Below are 20,845 nucleotides of genomic sequence, written 5' to 3'. Positions count from 1 at the left end.
CCGCTCTTTCCTGTCCTCTCTCCAGCTGCTCCAGGATGCGTCCTTGCCAGGATTTTTATATTGCCTAAAATATCCAGATTTTGGCTGTTTGTGCTGTGCAGATCGATCATTGTATGACATTCAAAGGAGCTATAGAGAGCAGAGCAGACGGCTCCTTATGCATTCAAATCACTCTCTTGGTACTTTGGTGTCATACAATGATCGGTGCGCAGCGACGCTTCAAGTTGAATGAACGAACAAACACCTAACGTGTATTTGCATTGCTTTGATCGTTCTCTGTAGATCTCACCTTCTCACACGCCACGATTGGTTGATTATGTAACATACCTGCATGTTATTGGTCAAACTACTTTGGATGTTTTAGGCAATATAGAAATCCTGACAAGGACGCGTCCAGGGAAAATGGCTCATGTGGTCACCCTAGCATAAAGGCACAAATGCCAAAAAAAAGGAGACTCTTGGGCATCTTCAGCAGGATTCTTAATTGAGAACTTTCTGTGTGTTGCTGCAGTCATTAGAAGTCTGACTAAGGCTAAGTGATGCATTGCATTTTATAGGCATTCAGTTGGCAGTCCTTAAAGGTGTTTACTTTACACAGCCTTTAGAAGGGAACACTTAAAGTCGACCTGAAATGGAAGTAGCAATTGTCTTTTTTTCTCTACTGTGACATCTATCCGAGTGAAACGGCATCTGAAATGAGAGGGCAGACTTGATTTTGTCCTTTGGGAATTGATTGGATCATTTGAATTTGGTCTGAATGCCAGTTTGCAGTTAGTTGTGGGGGGATTTCTCTCCAATGGATTCACCACCAACACTAAAATATTAGATTTATTTAGGAAGACGATGACCAGGACAATCAATGGCACAAAACATAACAGCGATCACAAAGAGAGAGATACTGACTGAATGACTGAGCGTGTCCTCCATCAGGTTAAAATCATATTCAAAAAACAAATAGTTTGCAATGTCCTAAGAGTAATGTTGTGGTAATATTCTAATATCTGTTATATTTTTAAGGGTAGTGTAGTCCACCATGGCATGTGTCAGATTTAGCACTGGTCAATGCATTGATTTCTATAAAGCCTCAGTTTTTTCCCCTGTTGTTTATCCCAGCGTTTACACCCTCAAGTCACTAGCTCCGCCCTTGCGCCATAGTTCGTGACCGGAAGAAAAGATGAGTCATTTTGAGGGGGAGGGCAGGTTAACGTTTTTGATTAAAGATTAAGAGGGCACATGAATTAAAAAAAAAAAAAAGAATGAAGTGCACGGATAAATTATTTATAATAAACACTACAGTATTAATTTAAACAAAACATCCAAATACAATACAAGAAATCAACCCCTGACTGTGAGCTTCAGCAAACCTATTCCCCATAGATAACAGTACCCAAATGGTTTAAGCCTTGCCTGGCCTCAAGAACTATATACATGTAAACATTCACATGTAGTTAACTCTGAGGAGGATGATCAGAGACTGGCAGAAGAAACTATATTGAATTTAATCAGTAAACAGATGCCATCATTTTCAATTTGAATGCCCAATACAATGCCGATCACCTTAGTTTGTCATATGATTTATTTTATGTCATGATATAGGATCAGCAGATCTTATTGTTATTACTATTATTATCATTATTATTAAAAAATACATAATAATGATGGTCCTAACAATAATATTAATTTTCTTTATTCAATATATTGTTCTATTTTATATGATGTTTCTTAACATTTTACAGAAATGTCACCCTAATTCATTCTTCTTGTTAATGCAGGACAAGCAGCAGACCCCCAGTAAGCGGGCATGGGAGGGCATCAGGAAGACCCACTCGCCACCATCATGGGTGCGTAAGGAGCTGGAGCCTCTACAGGCCTCTCCTCTTGAGATGCAAGCGGTGGAGTGGGAGAAGGCCAGCGCCACCATCCCTCTGGTGGGCCAAGAGATCATGGACCTGCAGACTGAGGTCTGAGAGACCCCCAGAGCATTCAGAGAAGCAGAACAAACTCTACTCGCAGGGAAAAGGGATAAAGAGAGGGAATGAGATTGGAGTGAGAGTGCGGACAAACAAGATGCAAGAAAGAGAGTGCAAGCAACGTGGCTGTGCAATTTTCTTTATTTTATTTTATTTTTTTGTAATCCTGGAATGGCCTTTTCCTTAATGTCAAAGCGAATCATAACACTTTCAAAAATCCAGGACTGAGCCTGTTGCTATGGCAATGAGCTGGCACTACCAAGAACGGCTGAACTGGGCAAGTTGAGTGCTGACCTGGGATGTTGCCATGGGAACATTGGGAGTGGCTGACTGAAGGGAAGGACTGGAATTCAGACTAAGAGCAGTTGAGCCTTAGTGAGTGGCCTTCAATATCTTACACCTCTGGATACACACACACACACACACATATTTGTGATCATGTCCCATTTACGGAAGAGTGAGAAGTAGCACTACGACAGAAAGCTTTCAAACTGCCTGGTAGGAATCAGGTGAGCTACGCGTCGTTCAAAATCAAATTCTTGAATATTATTAGTCTTATTATCATTGTTATTGATCAGTGTGAAACATGCATACTGTACGGTTGGGACACTAGAGGCGATGTGATTGCCCAAAGCCATTTGACTGTTAATCTGTCTCAAACGCCCTTCTGAGCCAGTACAGCCCACAGCTTAGCCACTGTGCTGTGGTCATGCACCGCACCGACATGAGGATCCTTCAAAAGTCAGTCAACAATGTGAGATTAGCTTGGAAGGGGGTCGGCTGTCCAGTTGGTGGGTTCATGTGAACCGACACGTTTTCGTTTGCTTGATGTTTCCATCAGAATCACTGGAGCTGAGAGACCTGAAACAAACTGCTGAGTTTTAGAATATGTGCAGAATCATGTTTGAAAGAGAAAACGGACATGAATATATATATATATATATATATATATATATATATATATATATATATTATAGTCTTATATATGAAACAGCAGAGGGGTGTCATTCTCTGGTTAGGTTGTGGTCGCACACAGAGAAAGCACAAGACTCACTCCTCAGAGTCCTGTTGTACAGCATTGTAATTATTTCCAGAAGTGTTCTACAAAATTAATTTTAGCCTATAAATATCTTTCTTACTGTGCTTGGGGAATATTGTTGTCCTTATTATAGATATCATTGCCATTCTGAGATCCCCCCTCCAAATCTCATTGGGTTACTGGACTATATCAGTGTTCTGTAACATCATGTAACAGTGTATTTTGGTATCACTGACTGTCAATGCAGATGATACGTACTTGCCTGAGTTCTCCACCATCAACCCCTACTCCTCCTCCTTCCTCCTCCACATCCTCTCCCTGCTTTACTACTCTCCCTTTTTTAAGTTCACTGGGGTTTCTTTGTTATTGTACAGTTTTCAGAGCACAAAATGAATGTGTCATATTTCTAATAAAAAGTATATATGTATATATACATATATATATATATATATATATATATATATATATATATATATATATATATATATATATATATAAAAGGGTAAGATGTCATATTTATGGCACTCTGAAATGGACAGATGAATGGATGGCTAAAAATAAACAAATTTTATGAAATTAAATGAAAATTAGAAATTTTGCCTTAAAATAAGATAATGAAAAAGTTTAAGTACAAAAAAAAAAATACTAAAGCAAAAACTGAAAATTAAAGCTAAATAGAAACATTTAATCAAAAACAAATAGAATGACATAAAATGACGAACTTCAACTGAAATTCAAACTAAGCTAACTGAAAAAAATAATGAAAACTATTGTATATAATAATACTAAAATAACTTTTTTTGCACAGAATTTTTATCCGATGAGCCCATAAATCCACTGATAAAAATTTAACCAATCTTAAATACTGGTAATAATAAATGTGCATCATTATTCAATAAAAAGAATACATTAGGGTTGGAGTCATGGGAATGTGGGAGGGAAAATATGGGCATGCTTCAAATGGAGGACATTAATTTGATCTTACCACAGAGCAACCCTGAACCTAATTATGTCAGCATTAGTTACTCAATACTTTTTAATACATCACTGGTTGCGATAAACTAGAAAGATTATTATTATAGAACATATATCTGTATGCATGTTAATAGATCCACTGCTGCTATAATAACAAATAGTATTCATAAATTGTATATGAAATAAATTGTAAATGAATAATTAAACAAAATAAAGCGACAAGAAGTAGAGAAAATATTAGAACTGTTTATAAGTATTATTTGCAGTAGCAGCAGAGTGTAATAAGACATAGCACATAAAAATATACTGTATCACATTGATGTTATAAACACTGGACAATTTTATTTCATTTCATTATTATTTGGAATTGAAGGTACAGCCTAAAATTGAATTTTTAAACATGCTCAATTATTTTTAAAAGGTCCATGTATACAGTATATATGATTTGTGTAAACAAAATTATATGACAAATATGAAGTACAAACATAAACACAGCTGAGGGGGGAAATAACAGCAGAGGAATATCAAAGTAATAATTAAATGAACATAACCCCACTGGCTTTGTCTCATTACTGTGCATTAATTTTTTATAATGGGTTCACTAATGCATGAGGACATCTGTTTTCAAAGATTCCCATACACTGAAGCGCAGTAATCAGGACTAGTTCAGACTGTGGGCTGTTTAGACCAATAAACAAGCCCATGGAGCCTGTGTAATGCAGCAGTTAAAGTACTGCTAAACACCTTTCAACCATTATGAGGTGTTTGCTAGGACCTCCGTAACCTGTGTGGCTAGAAAGTTTGGTGAGAAGTGCTACAAACCATCAGCTGACTGGAGAACATGATAGTCTAATTAAACACCCCGAGCTAATGAAGCGAGTTGAGACTGAACCAGCAGCTGGATGTTTATTTCATAGGGACATAAAAATGCATGTTCTGCTGTGATAATTATGCATTGACCTGTGATTTGAGCAGAATCTTATGCAATGTTTTGATTCCACCATCTAATTAAATAAGCAGTAATAAGTTGCACTCTATGTAATGAAGCTTCAGGTTGTTTAATTGCAAGTGACTGGTCGATACTTTGATTCGTTTTAGGTTGTTGTAAATGTCAGTCATGCGAGTTAATTTGGCAACTTGCATGACTGACATTTTTTCATAAACATACGCCAACAGCATTAAAAGCTCGATAACTTGCATTTATAAAAACTAAAGTCATTGCTTTTGTGTATATACAACACACATGTTTTCTGCAGCGTTGCATTATTTGGATAATTAACTTTTAGACTAATTTATTGTAAACAGTCCTGCAATAAGACAAAAATATACATATAAATGTTATATAATTGTTTTAAATCGCACATTCTGTAGGAAATATCAGTAAAATACATTACCTTATATGTGTAATTCAACAGTTGGCAGTGACTGAAAATACTTTTATTTTTGATACTTTGTGTGTGTGTGTGTGTGTGTGTGTGTGTGTGTGTACCTGTAGATGGATGGATGGATGGATTGAATAGATAGATAGATAGATAGATAGATAGATAGATAGATAGATAGATAGATAGATAGATAGATAGATAGATAGATAGATAGATAGATAGATAGATAGATAGATAGATAGATAGATAGATAGATAGATAGATAGATAGATAGATAGATAGATAGATAGATAGATAGATAGATAGATAGATAGATAGATAGATAGTGCTTTCAGTCATGCCAGATGAAGTCTAATTAAATATAATCAGGATTTAATTGCATCGAAATCACCACTCTCAGTATTCCAGCCATGCAATTTTGCTCCATATATATTGGTTCATCAGGTAAAATTGACAAAATTACTTGGAAAGCTCTCACTATTGTCATTCTCATTAGTTTTACTCAATAAATCTATGCAACTTTATATTGCACCTTTCATACAGTGCAATAACAGCACCAAAGGGGACTTGAAATAAACAAACTGAAATAAACTTAAAAAAAAAAAACATTTCAGTCCAGGACTGTGGAACCAAAAGTGACCATCATCATGCAACATTTCTAAAGAAATTAAGGCAGTTAGCTGTATTAAATCATTGTATGGTAAGAATAAGTATTTGATTTGAACCTGATGAGCAGTTTCTATACAAATGCCCAACCCAAATTACATTCTTTAAATCATTTTAGATCAACACCAATAAAAACTTCTAAATTAGATTCTTGCACTGGTAAATGATACAATAACAGTCTCAAATGCTCTATTTTCAAAATTCAACTTAACTGTTGACACTTTTTTAGGGAACATTTCCAGTTTATCATATTTAAAGTCTGGGATTATGTCGGGATGACTTCTAAGAGAGGCGTTTAGGAGCCTGTCAGTGGTCCAAAATAGCACCCTTGGGGTGTTCTGGTTCTCAGAGACCAATTTAGTGAACTGAACATACCAGCCTACTAATTGCATTATTTAAAACAGATTTTTATATTTTTAATAGGTCCTGTCTGAAGGTATCAAAATTGATTTGCCAGCTTAATATTCATCCATTTATTATGCAGCTTTTCAGCAGTTTCTCCTGAAGTTGGTATTTTTATCAATCGACTGCACTGAATAAAAGTATTAATATGAACTAATTTGTTTCTCTTTTTAAAATCTTAACTACCCAAAAGCTTTGAATTGTGATGTATCAAAAAGAGTTATTTTAAATTGTAATAAAAAATTGTTTCTCAATATTACTGTTTTTACTTTATTAATAATACTGTAATAGCTGCAGTCTTGGTGAGACTTTTTCTTAAACATTAAAAATTCTTAGTTATTCCAATCTTTTGACTGGTAGTAGAAATGGTGTAGAATTTATTTTGAAACAACTTCACTCAGAAATTGCTAGTAATTCTCACAAATACAAATAACAAATAATGGCAAGTAACACATTGAATTTGACATAAAGGGCCCTTTTTTAACGATCTTAATGCAAAGTGTTAAGCGCACGGCGCAGGTGCACTCAGGGCATGTCCAAATCCACTTTAGCAATTTTAACTACGGAAAAACGTTTGGCGCGCCCGGGCGCATGGTCTAAACGGGTTGTCCCTATTCTATTAATGAGTAGCTAATGGGTGTTTTTTGGGCGTAATGTGCAATAAACCAATCCGAGTCGCATCTTCCATTCCCTTTAAGAGTCAGTTGCGCTCGTGCCATGACGGATTTGCTATTTACACGGCAGAATTTGGCAAGCGCAAAGACAGAATGCGTCTCAGAGATGAAACGGAGCTGCTCGTGTGCGAGCAAATAGATATCCTAATTCTGACGACTATCCATTATGACATGTAGGCATATATATATATATATATAATGTCAGCATTGCTCTTTGAAATAGCATTGCGTCAGCAATGCGCCTGAACACACGTGTTTTATAGACCAGCACGCTCATGGGCGCAAAAATGAGGGCAAATGCATCTGCTAATTAAACAACGTGGCACTGGACGGGAAAACGCGAACGGCTAGCAAATGCACTTGCGCTGCGGCGCCTTGCGTCGGGTGTATGATAGGGCCCAAAATGTGAAAGACTTAAATAGTATATTCTTGTAAAATGTACTCCAGTAGGCCTAATACCTGTTTTATTTTCAATTTAGAAAAATAATTTTGTACATTGTACTACAATCATGTTTAAAGAGGAAATTCAAGATGTTCAACCTGTGGAATGCCAGCAATGCATCACACATCCCTTTACAGGTTAGAGTGGATTTTGCATGCTTATGGATTCTTGTTTGCTTAAGAGTCTGCTCCCAACCTTGCTATACCTTTCCAATGAGAGATAAAATGAGAGCTTTCAAAAGCAATTTTTTAAAATTTCTTGCTCTGTCCCACTAAGCATTTTTGTCTGTGCTTACTGACTTCCCTTTAGCCACCTGGTCCGCTCCTGTGGTAAATCTGTCTTGAATCCATCTGCTGACAACCATGGACAGACCCTGATTTAAAGCCTGTCAGTCTCTCACTCAGACACTGAGGTCTGCCAGAGATGCCCGGCCACGGCCCATCCAAACTGATCTGTGTCTGCTTCAGTCAGTGATTAATGTTACCCTATTTTTAACACCTTCCTCAGAAAACACACACTCGCATTAATTCATGCACTCTCATTGGCAAATGGGGATACATAGACTCACACGCAACTCTACAGGCTCATTCATACTTGCCACATGACACAAAAGGCCTAAGTGAAGGATTGTATATTACAAAATTAAAACCACAATAACAAACAACTTTATAAAGTCCTAAAGGTTTTTTTTCTACAGGGAGCAAGTATAAACATAATAATCTATATGTTACTGCCTTTCAAATTTAATTCATTAAAGGAATAGTTTACCCACTAATGGATTATCTGCAGTGAATGGGTGCTGTCAGAATGAGAGTCCAAACAATTGATAAAACATAATAATTCACAAGTAATCCACGAAAGTCTATCAATAAACATTTTGTGAAGTGAAAAGTTCTTGTAATAAACAAATCCATCACTAAGACATTTTTAACTTTAAACCAATGCGTATATCCATAATATTGCTTTCTCCAGTGAAAAACTAATATTAGTAATGGCAGGTTCAGTGTCAAATTGTGGTTTGGGGGGCACGGGGGCTTAGTCCCCCTTCAATGATCTGAAGCACCGACCCCTGGAATGCGATTTTAAATGCGGATAGCAATCTAAACCAAACGCAATTTCAACCAATGGGTACCACTCTGATCTAATTTGTGCCACCTCAGATTAAATTTTAACCCGGAAAAACGTTGATTTTAACCATTCAATGCGGACAATTACCATTGTATTTAGAAAATTCACTAGATAGAGACACACTCAGTGCACTTCATGGCCTATATCACAACAATTCAGTTTTTTCAACCACATAAAAATGGTAGGAGAAACTGTGTGCCTGTATGTAGATCCCAGTGCTGTAGTATAGAGAAGAAGAGGGGTCCAAGAACTGATCCCTGAAGAATCCCAGTGACCAGCTGATGTGCTTCAGATACTTCCCCTCCCCAGGCCACCCTGAAAAAACTACCTGTGAGATAGGATTCAAATTAGCAAAGTGGAATCCTTGTGATGCCCAGCGATGAGATGGTATACAGGAGGATCTGATGATACACAGTGTCAAAAGCGGCAGATAGATCCAGCAGAATGAGAACTGATGATTTGGAATCAGCTTTCGCAATCTGCAAAGCTTCAGTGACTAACAGTAAATGCAGTTTCAGTTAAATGGCCACTCCATGACTGAAACCTGACTGGGTATTGTCCAGTGGGTTATTCGGTGAAAGAAATAATGATACTGATACTGATTGGTTGAAAACAACTCGTTCAAGTGTTTTCGCTATGAATGGAGGAAGAGAGACATATCTGTAGCTATCTACATTTGAAGTATTTAATGTACTGTATGTTTTTTTTTAGTTTACCCGAGTCTGCTTGAATGTGGTGGGCACTACAATAGGGCTCAAACTTATAAGTGATATTAACGACACCGTTGTTTACAATACAACCACAGCACATGCTGCTGGGGTGAGGGGCGGGAAGATTAGATGCGCAGTAGAGATAGTTTAGCCAATCACAACTCACTGGGCTAGCTAACCAATCAGAGCCCATCTGCAGCATATTTCTCAGACAAGAGACAGAGAGGTGTGGCATAAAGGTAAATTATGTGAAAATGTATGCTTTTTTTTAAACAAAGCATTAACACGTTAGACTGCACCGTGGACCACCCCTTTAATATAAATAAATAAGATCTGTTAGAAAAATCATCTTCAGCATAAACTTCAACAATAAACAATATTTCAACATGAAGTCCAATTGCACCAGCATACACCAGCAATAACTTCTAATGGATACTGTTGTTTGCATAATTGGAAAAGCTATTAAAAATAAATTAACAAGAATACTTAGTTTGCATAACGTTATTATTACATCAGTCACTTTTCGAAGATATGTAGCTGAGACATTAGCATCTAAAATGGAAAATTAAACTTTGTAATGTTTATAGCCTACTCTACGTCAGAAGAAATGTGTCTTGTTCTTTTAGTTATTTAAGGAATGAAAGAGGCGGAAATATTCTATGCACTTTTCACTCAATAATGATAACCTGCCCTCGGTAGATGTTATGTTGTGTACGTGGAAAAATTAAATTAAATTCAGTTAAATAAATTTAACAAAGCAACTAACAATAAATTCAAACAATATTATCTCTAAATATATTGTTGTATTAAGTTGCATATATTTATGTTATTTGTCTTGCCTCATGCAAAAACACAGTTGTTTAGTGTTTTGTGATCAGCTTACATCTTACATCTAGACTTTATATTACACCTTGCCATATCTGAACCTGAGTGAACCATGTGCCTCATTTAGACTCTCACAATATACATTAAATAAACTGTATGCCCAGAACTCTAGGAAAATGCAGTGTGCATTTAAACATTTGCAATATACGAAGCACAAGTGGCACTCTCCTTCCAAGCCAACATTCTTGATCAGCTTACATTAACTCCACAAAATCAAAATAAAATGCCCTGCATGAGCAGTAAATTACTTATAGTGACGTCTCTACCTTCCCAAGGTGTCCGAATAATGCCGTCACTAAAACTACAAATGGACGCCCTTGTGAAGGGAGCTCTTCAGAGCGTGCAATCTGCCAGAAAAGCTTTCATGCTAATAAAGGAGAGTGGAGCAGTGGCATTCGTTCACTCACCGTAGATATGAGTCACAGGGCTGTGGTCGAGCTAGCACAGCAAGGCTCTGGCAGTAATGAGGAGCAGCAGAGCCAGCCTATTCCCCGTACATTTTGTTACCGTCAAAGCCCAATTTCTACCTGGAAAAGGGAAGCCAACTTAAAAGGGAATTCATAAAGATAAGACGATATTCCATTACCGCACTCCTTTAGTCAACAGAGCAGAGATGTGGCCAATAATCAGCTGCACAGGTCTGTGAATGTCTGTTTACATGAGGAATAAAGGTCATCCTTATTGCTTTTAAAATATGGACATGGAGGTTGTTTTAAAATATGAGGTTGAAAGGTAATCTTTGAGGATATATTTTTTCATCTTTTGTGTTCTGAGTTTTATATTTCCTGTACAACACAATATCCTGTCCAACGGGCAATTATTCAACCACCTGCTTACATTAAACACACATAGATGTAAGGAAAACTACCATTAAATGCTCCTCAGAAAAGAAGCTCAAATCTGGAAATACACAGAAATAATTTTGTATTCACACAGTATTTATATTTATATTTTGAAACATGTCTTCGGGGGTATTCTGGAGAGGGCATTTTTATCTGAACAGTATTAGCATCCAAGAAGCAGTGTTAGGTGAGTGTCTAATTGAGCTTGTTTCATTATAATTATAATTATTACTTTTTAGGAACAAAAACAGCATACACCCATTTTTAAAGCACAAGTGACAGGAATAATATTGCATTTGCACACACTTTATGTATTTAATGCTTAATCATTTCAGACTGCAATAAATCCTAATGACTGGAATTGAAGTGCAGAGATTACAGATGATCGCTAGTAGCAGGAACATTAATTTTAATAAATGCATTATGGGACTTCCCATCTCAACAACTAAGCATTGTAAATTCAGGTTGAGGAAGCTGTTGATAATGTTATGACATCTAAAAAAAGGATAATAATTTCTTGATTCTTTAAAGGTGGAGCATCACCAAACAGTATTGCTATAAAATTATTGTTTTATAGCTTCTCTTTTGGTCATACAAGCCAAATTAACATAGAAATGACTTGTCTCTGGATATTAAACCCAAGGTAAAGTATTTTAATATCTTAAAATCGCACACCATTTAATATACAAAAATGACACTTCATCAAATGTATTCTAGAAGGCTTTAACTAATTAGTTTGCATGTGTTCCTCTTTTGGGCGTGCATAAAATTACTGTCGTCACTGTATGCATTAAATAGATTTATCCTTGCCGAGTCAGATGAAGACATTTGTCAGATCACAACAGACATTTTAATTACACTTTAAATGGTCGAAAGACATGTGAGCTATCCACAAAGCAATCTTGCAGGAAAATGATGTAAAGCAACGTTACAACAGTGTGTCTATAATATTGTCCGCCCTAACACGGCAAAAATGTAAATAAAATGCAATTGCTGCATCCTTTTACCTACATACATAAATGTTTATAGTGTTCTGTCAGATTCCTTGCCATCTCACATAGTGAGATAGACTTAAAAGAGCCTTTCAATGAAAATAGTAGGCTAGGAGATGCACTAACCCCTGTATTTAGGATAAATTGAGGCAATGTAGGAATGTTTTATTGTCATGGCTCACTTGTTGTTCTCTGAAAGACATTTCATCCCTTCATCCTCTTTTTTTGTCTTTCATTTCACCACATTTTCCACAGAACCCTAAAAGAGAACCTTGTAAAATTAAAGATTCTTTATTTAAACTTAATAAAATAAGTAAATTGATATATAATTCATATTATATAATTGTATTTTTATGCAATTATATAATTTTATCTTTAATACAATTATCATTAAAAATTAACTAAATAGGTCCAATTGATAAATAATTGATATTATATTATTATAATTTATTTTTATTTTATGGAATAACTCACTGTAATGCAGTTTATTTGGATAAATCAGTTTTATGCTAAATCAGATTTTATTACTTTGGCAAACTATCATTGTGGAATATATATATATATATATATATATATATATATATATATATATATATATATATATATATATATATATATATTCATAACCTCTCTGTCTCAACTCAAAGTATGCAAAACACTTCCCACTATTCATTTTATTTCTTCCTTACTCTCAGAGTTTTCTGGTGGGTTTAAAATGGTGTTGAAAGTTAAGTATGTGTTGACACACTGTTCATCAGAGGAAGGTCTCAGGCTGACTCTGAGGGTGAATGACAGTCTGGGGGTGGAACGGATGTTCTTGCATAAAGCTGGTATTAGTTGGTGGCATTGCAGCTAGGTGTTTTCTACAGCTCAGTCATTAAAGCTGTTTAATTGCTGTGGCACCTCCCACTGCAATGCATTACATTGTCTCCATTAACTTTTGTAAAGAAACTTACTAATTACCCAAGAAATCCAAATAAAAGATCGTATACACTCAAGTTGTATAGATGAGGCACAAATTATTCATTTACATAATTTGATATTTAATTCAAAGCCAAACAGTAGACCTGCTTGGCAACAGAGGCACACTGCTGGGATATCAGTAATTCTCATCTTTACGGAGGTTTGAACCTGCAACCTTTAGCTTGGCAGTCAGAATCTTTAAAGGAATAGTTCACATAAAATTTTATCAATTACACATTTTTCAGTGAGTAACAACTTAAATTTTATCTATTCATCACACATGTGATCATGAGGCTTTCACTTTTATTATATATAAAAAAGAAAGGTCAGGATATTCTTCAAAATTCAACATGAGTATTAGTAATGGAAAGAATTTTGCCAGCATAACATTGCATCAACATATCAAATATATATATTTTTTTTAATATTTTTTTTTTTCATTATGTCAAAGTGTGTTTGTAATTCAGATCCTTACAACAGGAGATTCTCTTTCAGAGCAGGTGATGAGGGATTTTGCACTAGAATGGACTGAATAAATGGAATAATTATATTGACAAAGTGTTGAAAGTGTTTGTTTGTTTGTTTGTTTGTTTGTTTGTTTTTATGATTGTATCCTGCACAAATTAAGAGATCAAAAAAGTTTATCAATTGTACATGTCCTGTGTTGATGTAAATTGGTGAATCTCACAAAATCTGTCAAGAACATGATCTCACTCGAAAATACTACTACTACTACTAATAATAATAATAATAATAATAATGATATTATATTTTTCTCATATAAGAAGCATATTTTAGGACCTAAGCCTAATTTGTTTAGGACTAACTTTTTTGTAGTGCAAAATAATAATTATCATAATATATTTATTAAACGCATAATTATATAAATGTTAATATAATTTGTGTTTTATTTTTATTATTTTAGCTCGGTAAAGTAGTCCATCAAGGAAAGTCTTTTTAATCTCTTATTTAGACTCCTTAGGATAATGTATTTCTGGCCATGGCTTTTCTAGCTTTCTCCTCTCAGACATCACATAAGGTCATGGCGTCAAATGTGTTAAATGCAAATCTGTGAGTGCTATTGACCTATCAGCACTACTCACAGATTAACGTCTCCTCTTACGACATGGAATATTTCACTGGGACCTGTAGAATGGTGCCAGAAGAAAAGCATCCATTGGGAACACAGGGTCTTATTAGGCAATTATATGTGGTAGTCATCTTCTGGATTCAGATCTGGTTGAAAAAACAAGTATGAAAAATACGCCCCAGTATTCCATGTAGCGCTGTGTGTGGCTTAAACAGAAATATATGAGGTCTTCGTGTCAGACTATTGCTATGGGTTTTATTGTATATGTCTGTAGACATGAATGCAAGTGAACACAACTGACAGCCATGCAACCTAATTGATCAGAGACAGTATGACAGGTGAAAGGGAATTGCCACTGCTGAAGAAGGAAGAAAAACTCACAGAAGACTTCGATTCTCTGTGAAGAGCTCCAGCCAGTCCGATGAAGAGGCGTATTGATTACGTCAATTGTCTGCAACATCTTAGCAGGATAAATCATTTCTTATTCAGGCCACCTGAAAAGAGAGTCTTTTCAGCATTGTAGAGCATCATAGGTGTGCTCACAATGGTCTATTCAAAAGGAAAGCAACTGAACTATGCCACCTCCTAAGATACCTAATTTTTAAGCCATATTGTATGGCAGTATCACATGTATCATTAAAAATCCTAGAATGCATTCCAAAGAGCTCTGAGTAAAAAGAAATACAAGATGGCAAGAAAGTTATATATATATATATATATATATATATATATATATATATATATATATATATATATATATATATATATATATATATATATATATATATATATATATATATATATATATATATATATTAGAAAATATTGTATTACTATTATTGTTATTATTATTATCATTATCAATATTTATTTATTTATTTATTATATAGTGTTCCTGTGGCTCAGTGGTGGAACATTGCTATATAAAAATAAATAATAATAATTAAATGTATTTCAACCCGAAATAAAATAGTTATACAACTATATTAGATAAAAAAATTATGAATGAATAAAAAAAACATAAATTATATTATTTCTCATACATACCATATGTATTTATTCATTTAATATTATGATAATTATTATTGTTTTTTCTGAAACTAATTGGACCTAAATTTGGCTTTGTACTGTATTTGTATGGCATTGATTTGATACATATGAATACAGCATTCCAGTTATTGACTTATAAGGTTTCAAATCTTTATTCTCAGTCGTAAGAGCTATTTTGCATAGCTTTGGTTTTCAGTAAAACGTGAGTCACTGGCTATAAGAGATGAGGCATTCTTTAGTACCCTCAGCATTCTCCTCTTCAGAATATTTCCATACGTGAGAGGTGTTTACATATGTGCCCCCATCATCATGATGCTCAACATCTGAAATAATGTGGCCGTGAATGCCTCTCAGGCAGGCTCTCCACACAACCCACACGGAGGTCACTCCACTATTTCTTCCTTATCTTCTGCTTCACTACTTTACACCAGGCTTAAACTGCAGGCAGTCCGTCTTATTAAAATATCTGGACATATTACAGTAGACAGTATTACAATCAACAGGCATATCTGTTTAATGGATCTGTAGGTAATTTGGAAGAATTTTATGTTCTTTCTGAAATTCTTGAATAATAATATTTATATGTGAAAATTATTCTTTCAGCATATCACTTGGAAACGCCTGTAGGTGGTGACAAATTTCTTTCTTTAAAGAGCGAATAACTGAGTCATTCAATATTTCAATTAGTTCAAAAACTAATCAAATTCTTGTGTCAAGTTCATTCAGGAATGCAACATTAAATGAATCATTGAATCATTCACTCAAATGATTCATTCAAAAACACTTTCAAAAAGGAACGAATCACTGCTTTGTGTTGTTTGGAGACACAGCGAAATTACAAGTGGTGCACATTATATGCCGATTGAGAGAGTATTTTTCTGAGTGTTACTTAAATTTTAAGGTAATTTATTTTCATTAATGACAACTAAAGCCCTGTCCACATGGAGACGCATTTAGCTGTATACGCATACATTTGTATTGTATAGGTGTTTTGTCCACACGGATCCGGCATTTTGGGAGAATGAAATCGATAATTTTTTAAACTGAGTCCCAGAGTGGATAAATCTGAAAACGCCGCCCTTGCATTTTCATGTGGACAGCGAATCTGCATATTTTTTTAAACGATGACGTCATTAGCCCATATTTCCCCCCTAGCCAGACACTGCTACGTCATGTAACAGCAACAAAAACATGAACAAACACTGAACGATTGTCTTTTTATTATCTAGCATTAAAGCAGATTAATTCATGTATTGTTCCATGTTCCTTTGTATACCACGTTTTATGTGCATAGTCCAGGTCTTCTTCTCTCTTCTTCTCTCTTTTTAGTGTATCTCTGTGGCAGAATTACAGTGCCACATACTGGTCTGGCATGTATACTACATTGTTGTGTGTCAGTTTTGTGTGGATGCAGATTTTTCTTGAGACGAGAGTAAAAAAAAAAGATTGAATAGAGAAATCTCTGGCTTCGTGTGGACATATGTTCCAGAAGGAAAGAGTGGAATGAGATGCTCGAGAGGTTTAACCAGCCTGATCTCAGGGCAATTCATACATATTTTACGAGGTGTCTAATTGCACAATTGATATTAGGGGTGCTCCGATCACGATCGGCCGATCGTTATGCCCATCTCGTCAGTAAAGCCGGTTCTCTAATCCGCGGTAAATTCGCGGACCCCTAATTGATATGAATTTGTACGAATGACCTACACCTAACCCCGCCCCTAAACGAGTGAGGTTGTATGAATTCGTACGAATTAGCCACCTCGTAAAATATGTACGAATTGGTCGAGAGATAGCGTTGGGTTTAACACAAGCTACAGGAGGCTGCAACTCTTCCAAAGGTAAGCCAAATGTTTGGCCCTGTTTGCTGTGCAAGGGTTATGCTGTTTTATTCATGATGTGAGGCTTTGTTTCATGTGTAAATTAAATTATAGTTTATATAACATTTAGATATAATAAGTAAACACAAGTGGCATTTGTGGCATATTTGGTTTCTATTTTGAATTTGCGCATTAACATGTTGTCCTGGGCTTGGTTTTTTAGAGTATTATGAAACATTATTTAGCCGTTTCTGTTGTAGAGTTTGACACAACATGAGGATGTGTACATAATGTAATTTTTTGAGAGAAGTTTTCCCTTTAATATTTCTTCATATCTCTTCAAATAGAAAACATGTTTATGTAATAACCCCATTAAACAGTTTTTTTTCAGCCTTCTTGAGTTTTTCCTCTGCTATTTCACTTTTACATGCAGGCTGTCATCAGTTGGCATTTCTGCAGTGCTGAATGAGGAGCATAGGACATTGTAACTGCCTCAGGCTCTGTCAAATAAATCATGTTGTAGCAATTAAACTCTTCTCTTCCCCAGACACCTGGAGAGAGCAGGCTGGAGTGACTCAATGCACTTTTAACTTAGGAAACAATTAGGAAAAAATTAAAAAAATCAAGTCAAGCAAAAGAAAAACATTAATAAGCATACTGTAAGGCTAGTTTAAACTAGCCTATAGTCAGTACAAGGACAGCAATTACGTAGGACAATGGATGTCTGGAAGGCAGTGCAAATGATCTCATGAAACATTAACAAAAGTATATATATATATATATATATATATATATATATATATATATCAAAAATGAAAATTAGCCCATGATTTACTTACTTACCCTCTTGGCATATCTGACATAGATACTTGGCATCCGTGTATTGATACAGTATTGCCGCGGAAAATATCGTGATACTATGTTATGTCAATTTTTCCCCCACCCTAATGTAAAGATACACTGAAGAAGTTTCTCTGTGTGGATTTCACTCTATAGCTTTCTATAGATATCGCTCTCATGTCTCTTCGTTGAGTATTCACTGAGTTACAGTTCATTTTAATGACGCATGTCTAAATGACGATCAGCGCAGACAAAGGCAAATAGTAGACAAATACAAAAAGTAGACCCTTTACAGATTTGATTGATGTATTGCTCTTATCTGTACGATCAAAACTGAAAGTGTAATTTAAGTTATTTTCAGGGTTATCAGGAGAAAACGCGTATACTCGTTAATCGACTTCAGAGGGTTAAAGTCACCAAACCAGTTCACAAACAGACACAAGTGTGTCGTCAGAGGCACTTCAAGAGTTTTGACACCACTGACTGGAATATGTTGAAGCAGGCTGCCACATACAATAACACCACAGACCTCAAAGTGTACTCCGAAACTGTCACTGCCTACATCTACAAGTGTATTGATGATGTAACGGTCACAAAGACCATAACTGTCTGGGCCAACCAGAAGCCGTGGATGACAGGGGAGGTCTACAGACTCCTGAAGATGCAGAATGCTGCCTGCAGCATCAGAGAGGCTAAGAGTACTGTACTCCAGGAGGATAGCCCATCGATTCAGCAACAGCAGAGATACTCAAAGCCTGTGGCTGGGGATACAGACCATGCTACAAGCCCCCACCATGTTTAGTGACACTTACGTTTATTTCTGTACATGTCCCTGTCATGCGTGAATCAGTGGGCGGGGCAACAGAATTAGGTGTTAGTTTTCTTCTGTGGAGGCTGTGTTTAAACTATCTATTACGTCACATACCTCTTATATATCAAAAGCTCTAGTAAAAGTTGATTTCTCAATTCATGATCCCTTTAACGAATTTCATAAGAGCTATATTTCAGCATTTAAAATTGTGGTATAGTTTAATAGCAAAACTCTCAGTGCCTCTTGACTTTAAGGCATATTGCACATCTTTCCATCATATTTGTTGAATTCTGGGAAGTTTTGACAAACACATCAGTGTAAGTGAACAGGAACAGGATTGGCTAGTATGTATCGGACTGTTTTTGAGTATTTCCACTGGTTTGAAAAGTGGTAGCACTTTATTTTACAGTCCTGTTCCTCTATTTACTACATACTATTTACTACTTGTACATATGTACTACTTATGTACTTACTATTTACTACTTACAGTAATTACAATAACTATGTAATATCTAGGTACTAACCCTAAACCAACCCCTAAACCTAACCCTACCCCATGTAGTTACCTTGTATTACCAGAACTTCCTTAGGTAAATACACTGTAAGTACACTATAAGTACATGAAAGTACACGTACTGTAAAGTTCAACCTAAAAAGCAGTGACAGAGAGAAAGGTTTGGGGTGAGACAAATCCATAAATCTCAGGAGTTTTTCGGGATTATTTGCCCAACTCTGCAGTAAAATTGTCTGATACTATCTGACTCCTTCCCCAAAGTCAATTTATTGTGAACTGTCACAGAAGTACTCCCAAAGAATGGGATAAAAGATTTATAAAGGCTGTTACAGTATGGCACTGGTTAACACGAAACCTTCAGTTTTCTCCCCAGCGCAAACCAGAGAAAGTCCCTGAAGGAAAGATGCCTTCTGGATCGTCAGCTGTGTTGTTAACACTATATACTGGACATTGCCGAAGGGAGCAGCAAAGTTCAATCTCGATCAAAAGGGTCAGATCAAAACTGGGCTGATTGCTTAGATCTACCAAAGCACTGTAACCTTTTTATTGACCTTTCTGTAGCTTTCATCCCCCCTTACGGGATTCATTTACAAAGACTTCAAAGATCTCAAAGGTACAATACTAACACAAGTATCCCATACTTTCCTTTTCATTTTCCTGTTTTGGATGTTCGATCATCTTGCAAACTGATCTATTTTTCTATTTGTATATTGTGTCAAAAACAGAACCTAACAGCAATACCTCGCAAGCCAAGAGCAAGTTAGAAATTATTAGATTCACTGGCATTACATAAAAATGTGAACTCAGAGCTGACATAACCAAAAGAGCCAGCATTTGATTTGCACAAACTCAATAATAATCCGTTACGATTATTGAGGAGACTTGGAACTCAGCAACTTCTTATGAAAACGCTCACAAACAGACCATGCGTATCATAGTCTGCCACTGAAAACACACAAGACAATAATGAGAGGTGCAGAGCTGACAGAAACAGAATAAAGTCTACATGCACATAAAATTGGATTTTGCTTCGCTGCATTATAAGTGTATTTGGAGACTGAATGCTGTCATTCATTTTTAATTTTGTATTAACTCTAAGATCTTGTTGCTCATGGAGGCTTCATTACTGCTCAAGTAAACACTGGGATGTTTTCTGCATTGAGCGTGATATAGTTCTGTGATGACTGCTGCTCTGCCGTCTCGTCTCAGCTTGTCTAACCGACTCATGTATTGAATGTTGAAGAAATGGTTCACTCAGAATTTTCATTCCTGTCATGATTTACTCATCCTTGTTTTGTTTCAAACCCTCATGACTTTCTTTCATAGAATACAAAAGAGTTCTTTTTATGGTTCTTTTGTATCCTTTTTGATGCTTGAAAGCATCACTCTCCATTCTTTGTAATTGCATGGAAAAGGGCGATGAACTACATTCTCTAAAATGTCACCTTTTGTGTTCCATTGAAGTAAGGAATTCATATACCGTATTTTCCGGACTATAAGGCGCACTTTTTTTCATAGTTTGGCTGGTCCTGCGACTTATAGTCAGGTGCGACTTATTTATCAAAATTAATTTGACAAAAACCGAGAGAAATGAACCAAGAGAAATGAACCAATAGAAAACATTACCATCTCCAGCCGCGAGAGGGTGCT

At 35.7% G+C, this 20,845-nt stretch overlaps 1 protein-coding gene across 10 annotated transcripts in view; it reads left to right on the top strand.

Annotated features, from left to right (window-relative positions):
• Positions 1-2,748, top strand: part of LOC132103269 (adhesion G protein-coupled receptor B1-like) — an 88,879-nt gene extending 86,131 nt beyond the window's left edge. For all 10 annotated transcript variants that reach the window (XM_059508228.1, XM_059508224.1, XM_059508230.1 and 7 more), the window contains one exon: positions 1,773-2,748. In XM_059508228.1, coding sequence (XP_059364211.1) covers positions 1,773-1,967 — 195 coding nt within the window. In that variant the 3' untranslated portion in view covers positions 1,968-2,748. The remainder of the gene's footprint in view (positions 1-1,772) is intronic.
• Positions 2,749-20,845: the final 18,097 nt, after the last annotated feature.

Source organism: Carassius carassius, chromosome 24, assembly GCF_963082965.1.
Source record: "Carassius carassius chromosome 24, fCarCar2.1, whole genome shotgun sequence".
In the NCBI taxonomy this organism is placed as follows: domain Eukaryota; kingdom Metazoa; phylum Chordata; class Actinopteri; order Cypriniformes; family Cyprinidae; genus Carassius; species Carassius carassius.
This window is presented reverse-complemented; position numbering and strand designations above follow the sequence as displayed.